This window comes from Trypanosoma theileri (genome assembly GCF_002087225.1).
Source record: "Trypanosoma theileri isolate Edinburgh chromosome Unknown TM35_Tth_55_V1, whole genome shotgun sequence".
NCBI classification, from domain to species: domain Eukaryota; phylum Euglenozoa; class Kinetoplastea; order Trypanosomatida; family Trypanosomatidae; genus Trypanosoma; species Trypanosoma theileri.
Window position 1 is genome coordinate 43,600 of NW_021639897.1, and position 5,827 is coordinate 49,426.

A 5,827-nucleotide genomic window follows, 5' to 3' on the forward strand; every position below is an offset into this window, starting at 1 on the left:
GTGATGCAGACAGCAGCAGCAGTATGAGCAGTTCTGTGTGGGTGCGTGTACCACTACTGATTGTGGTTACAATGGCCTGTATTCTTGTGTGCTGATTGTAATGGTGGTGATGGAGTGACTCAGGTCATCCTTTGTTTTCTTTTCTTTTTTTTGCATACATCCACACCACAGTCTAACTAATCTTCCACCTGTTGGGATTCTCTTCTTTTTTTGTTTCTTAATGATATTGTGTTTTGTGTGTTGTTTTTGCTCTCTCTGTGTTTATCCTATAATAATTATTGCTACTCCATTGTGTTTGTGTGTTCTTGGAGACTCTCTCTGTGTATGTGCACCTGGGCTTGCACTGTGATAATGATGATGAACTGCGTTTCGCAGTGGATGAAAATGGAATAATAATAACAGATGAATTTATATTTATAATTGCGTATACACATATATACTTACACCCATAGTTGGTGTATTTCTGTTTTTATTGGTAAGTTGGGCTAATGATTAATATCTTTGTTTGTTTGCTTGTGGTTTGCTTGGGCGCTGTGTGCTGTCTCCTGCATTGTTGTGTATTGGAGTGTTTTGTGGGGAGAGAAAATAATAAAGAATACACAAGTGTATTTGTAATTGTGCTTGGTCCTACAGGAAGAGGCATTTTGATGTATTTTTGTGCTCTCTGCTTCTGATGGTTGTACTCTTTAGTTTCTTTTATTTTTCTTTTGAGGGGTTAATTGGGATTATCTTTTTGTTATTGGGTACTGTCTGGGTTTTTACTTTAATTGGGCATTATCTGATTTATGGTTGCAGTGTTCTGCAATGTGTGTGTCTCTCTTCTGTAATTGTCGATTGATGTTTGATTTGGTGTCTGTTTTCATCTTGTTTTTTTCATTGATTTACTTTGTTTCTGTTTTTATTATTGGGTTTTCTTGTGTGTAAGCGATTCAAGTAAGACTACTACAAGAAGTATTATAATGGTAATGATGCGCTACGTGCTGTGTATCCTCGCTCTCCTGCTCTCCTGTGCGTGTGTGCACGTCCTCGCTGAAGAAGTGCCTGCCGCCGATCTCTCCGACCAAGTCCCTGATACGGAGAGTGAGACAAAGATTCTTCTTCAAGGTACTCCGTGCACTTCTGGTCAAACTACAGGTGGTACTAAATGTGAGGAAGCTAACATGGAACGTGGAACTGCTGGTACTTCTCTTGGACAACAACCACCAGCACCATCACAATCAGCAGCAGAACAACAAAACGGACAGCAGCAACAACACCCTAAAGATGGACAAGGTCCTCAAGGTCAACTTGGTGCTAGTGTTGGTCCTGCTTCTCCTCCTACATCTCCACCGGCTGAGGCTAGTAATGTTGGGGCTGGAGGTTCAGGTCAACCAGGAACTAATGCCATCAATACAACAGACGGAACCCAAACAACAAACGCTCAGGGTAGCGCACAAACTTCATCACCTTCTCCCAACACTTCAGAGACAGGGAATGCTACTGGTGCTGCGGACACTAAAACAACAGAGAACAGCACGACATCAGCAGGGAGTGAGTCGACAGAAAACCAAGAAGGTGCTGCAGAAAATACAGAAACAACCACCACCACCACAACAACAACACTTCCTCCTGAACTCACAAATAACAAGAAGGGTGATGCAGACAGCAGCAGTATCAGCAGTTCTGTGTGGGTGCGTGTACCACTACTGATTGTGGTTACACTGGCCTGTATTCTTGTGTGCTGATTGTGGTGTGACTCAGGTCATCCTTTGTTTTCTTTTTCTTCTTTTTGCATACATCCACACTACAGTCTAACTAATCTTTCACCTGTTGGGCTATTCTTCTTTTTTGTTTCTTAATGTTAATGTGTTTTGTGTGGTTTTGCTCTCTCTATGTTTATCCTATAATTATTATTATTGCTACTCCATTGTGTGTGTGTGTGTTCTTGGAGACTCTCTGTGTGTGTGCACCTGGGCTTGCACTGTGATAATGTCGATGAACTGCTTTTTGAAGTGAGAGGGAAAAATAAATAATAATAACCGATGAATTTATATTTATAATTGCGTATATACACACATATAGACTTATACCCATAGTTGGTGTGTATTTCTTGTGTTTACTGGTTAAGTTGATATCAATAGTTAATATCTGTTTGTTTGCTTGCTGATTTTGCTTGGGTTGTTGTGGTGATATGCTTTGTGCAGAGAAAATAGAAAAAAAAACAGTAATTAATGTAATTTGTATTCTTAATTGCTTGAACAAACCAGCATACCCAGTGGTCTGTGAGTTATTTTTCTTTGGTGGGTCCTGTTCTTAATTTGTGTTCTTGTTCACGTTTTCTTTGCTTGGGCGCTGTGTGTTTTTTCCCGCATTGTTGTGTGTTGGAGTGTTTTGTGCGGTGAGAAAAAATGTTAAAGAATACATAAGTAAAATTGTAATTGTGCTTGATCCTACAGGAAGAGGCATTTTGATGTATTTCTGTGCTGTCTACTTCTGATGGTCGTACTCTTTAGTTTCTTTTTTTTCCTTTGAGGGGTTAATTGGGATTATCTGTTCGTTACTGGGTACTGTGTTTGTTGTTCCCTTTATTTGGGCTCTATTTGAGTCATGGTTGTGGATCTCTGTTTGTTATGTGTTGATGTTATTGTTTTTCTTTTGTTTGTTCTGAGTATGCTTATATATTTGTTGTAGAATACTGTGATTCGTTTCGTTGGTGTTTGTTCTCTCTTCTTTTTTTATTTGCTTAGAGTAGTGATCCCAGATAATAATAACAACAACTCTTAGGATACCAATGAGGCACGTGTTGTGTGTGTTGGTTCTCTCATTCTGTTGTGTCTGCGGATGTGTGCTGGCTACAGGAGAAGTTGAAGGTTTAAAGACCGGGGTTGCTGGTGGTGATGAAGTTTGTCCTTCAAAGAATACTGGTTCCAAGTGTGAAAATAAACCTAAGCAACCTGAAGATTCTCCTGAGTGTCTGGAACCTGAGAAGGAGAAATGCAGTACTGAGGATGGTGGGAGTGAAGAAAATTGCCGTAAAGCTTCTGAAACTCCTTGTCCACAACCACCAGAACCAGCTCCAACTACAAAGGAACCTAATCGCTCTGGTGGAGAGCCTGGTGTTGTTGGTCCTGGTGCTGCTATTATTCCCAACAGTGATAGTGAAGCGGGAGAGAACCAAGAGAAACTGGGTGGAAAAGTGGAACTTGATGCCGCAGGTCAAAAACCACTCGCACAGATTCCAGCAACATCTACCGCAACCCCACGGCCGGTGAATGGTGAAGAACGTGATCCTGTTCTTCAAGGGACTGATGATACTGGAACCGGTGTCCAACGTCCTATTGGTGGTAGTGATGGCTCTGCTCATCCTCCTGCTGCTTCTCCTATTGCTGCTGGTGCTGCTGTGGAAGGGAGTAACGGTTCGTCTCCATCTGGAGGTCAAACTGGAGCCAACGTCAACAATCCAGCAGGTGAAGGTGCAGTCAACGCGGAGAGTACAGCGGCAGTACAACCCACTTCTCCTTCTCCCGAATCTTCAGACACAGAGACTGCCAATGGTTCTGGTACTGCAAACGATGGGGGTAGCAGTACATCTCCAGAGAGTGAGCCATCCAATAACCCAAGTGATGAGGAATCAACAACTACTTCTACGACCACTACTACCAATATAATTCCTCCTGTCCCTGGAATCAACAATAACAACATAATGCCAAATGTGAAGGGTGATGCAGACAGCAGCAGCAGTATCAGCAGTTCTGTGTGGGTGCGTGTGCTACTACTGATTGTGGTTACACTGGCCTGTATTCTTGTGTGCTGAATACTGTGGTGGTCATGTGACTCAGGTCATCCTTTGTTTTGTTTTGTTTTCTTCTTTTTGCATGCAATCCCTACAGTCTAACTAATCTTCCACCTGTTGGGAGTTTCTTTCTCTTTTTTTTTTGTTTCTTAATGTTATTGTGTTTTTGTGTGTTTTTACTCTGTGTTTATCCTATAATTATTATTGCTACTACTCCATTGTGTGTGTGTGTGTGTGTGTTCTTGGAGACTCTCTCTGTGTGTGTGCCTGGGCTTGTACTGTGATAATGATGATGAACTGTTTTTTGCAGTGGGAGGAAGAGGAAATAATAATAATAACAGATGAATTTATATTTATAATTGCGTATATAAATACACATATAGAATTACACCCATAGTTGGTGTATATTTCTGTGTTTACTGGGTACATTGGACTAATGGTTGATATCTGTTTGTTTGCTTATGGTTTGCTGGGTCGTTGTGGTGATATGCTTTGTGCAGAGAAAAGAAAAAGTATTAATTGATTGATACAATTTGTATTCTTAATTGCTTGAACAGATCAGTGTACCCAGAGAGTTGTGCTATTTTTGTGCGGTTGGTGCTTCTCTTTTTTTATTTTATTTTCAAACGTTTTTGTTTATTTGGGCGCTGTGTGCTCTCCGTTTCAATGATGCGTTGAATTGTTTTCTGCAGAGAGTAATTAAAAAGGAATTCGCATATATATTCATAATTTTGCACATGGTTCTACTGAAAGTGAAAGGGGTATTTATTTCTGTGCTTTCCGCTTCTGATGGTTGTACTCTTTGATTTCCTTTTTCCTTTTTTGATGGGTTAATTGGGATTATCTGTTTGGTAATGGGTATTGTGTACTTTTTGCTTCATTAGGACCCTATCTGAGAGATGTTTGCAGTTGTCTTCCGTGTTTAGGTTACCGTTACACTTTTCGTTTAGATCTCTTTATGTGCTTTTCTTTATTTTTGTTTCCTCTTTCTGTTTTTGTTTTGTTTGGTTCACCTCTTGGAGATAGTAACACCAACGGAAAAAAGTAATGATGTCAGCACGCCAAGCGTTCTGTGCTATCACTATCGCACTCTGTTGTCTCTGCAGTTATGTGGTAGCTGCTGATGAAGCTGAAGGTAAAGCTCTTGAGGCTAAATCTACGGAACTTGGTTCTGATGGTTTACCTGTTCCTGGTATTGGGAAATCTAAGACTTCTTCATGTCCACCTCATTCACCACCTGGTGCTGATACTTCTGAGTGTTTAGAAAGTGGTGGTGAAGAACATAATGATGATCATGTTAACCGTGATCCATCACAGGAACTGGTACAGCCGCATAGTCCAGTGATCCACACAAATGGAGACCATCGAGAAGAGGGAAGTGTTAGCAGCGATACGAAAAATGAACTCACCGAACCAGGACCGAAAGAAAAACAAGTCCAAGAAGACACAGGGAGGCATGTCAACAATCCAGGAGTTGATACTGAAAAATCTGGTGTTCCTACTTCTACTGAAGAGCGTCGAGGTGCTGGTGTTGAAAGTCTTTCTCCATCACGTGAGGCTGGACCAGGTGGTAATGTTCACACCGAGAATGAAGAAGGAGCGTTGGGACCTGGGGTACGGGAAGAGGATGGCTCTACAGCTGATGGACGAGGGAAGGGAAGCCAAACTGCTGCTGAGAAAGCAGAAGAGCAAGAGGAATCTCACCCACAAGGAGAGCGGACTGAGAATGCAGGGAGAACTGAAGCATCTTCAACTAATGCAGTCAGTAGTACAGGGAATGAAGAGAATAACGTGAATCAACAAGCAGAGGGAAATGGTGTTCAGTCTACTACAGAAACTTTATCTGCACCTACAGAAGGTGATGCAATGAGAGATACCGTCAATACAACCAATAATGAAGAATCAACCACCACCACCACAACAACACTTCCTCCTGAACTCGCAAATAACAAGAAGGGTAATGCAGACAGCAGCAGCAGTATCAGCAGTTCTGTGTGGGTGCGTGTACCACTACTGATTGTGGTTACACTGGCCTGTATTCTTGTGTGATGATTG

The 5,827-nt window shown here is 41.5% G+C and overlaps 3 protein-coding genes across 3 annotated transcripts; all 3 read left to right on the forward strand.

Moving 5' to 3' along the window:
• Positions 1 to 959: 959 nt before the first annotated feature.
• On the forward strand, positions 960 to 1,724 carry TM35_000551230 (uncharacterized protein; the record flags this gene model as incomplete). Its single annotated transcript, XM_029030788.1, has 1 exon — positions 960 to 1,724. The coding sequence occupies one exon, from the start codon at positions 960 to 962 to the stop codon at positions 1,722 to 1,724; it is 765 nt and encodes a 254-aa protein (XP_028877920.1).
• A 1,046-nt stretch (positions 1,725 to 2,770) lies between these two features.
• On the forward strand, positions 2,771 to 3,793 carry TM35_000551240 (uncharacterized protein; the record flags this gene model as incomplete). Its single annotated transcript, XM_029030789.1, has 1 exon — positions 2,771 to 3,793. The coding sequence occupies one exon, from the start codon at positions 2,771 to 2,773 to the stop codon at positions 3,791 to 3,793; it is 1,023 nt and encodes a 340-aa protein (XP_028877921.1).
• Positions 3,794 to 4,819: 1,026 nt separating this feature from the next.
• On the forward strand, positions 4,820 to 5,821 carry TM35_000551250 (uncharacterized protein; the record flags this gene model as incomplete). Its single annotated transcript, XM_029030790.1, has 1 exon — positions 4,820 to 5,821. The coding sequence occupies one exon, from the start codon at positions 4,820 to 4,822 to the stop codon at positions 5,819 to 5,821; it is 1,002 nt and encodes a 333-aa protein (XP_028877922.1).
• Positions 5,822 to 5,827: the final 6 nt, after the last annotated feature.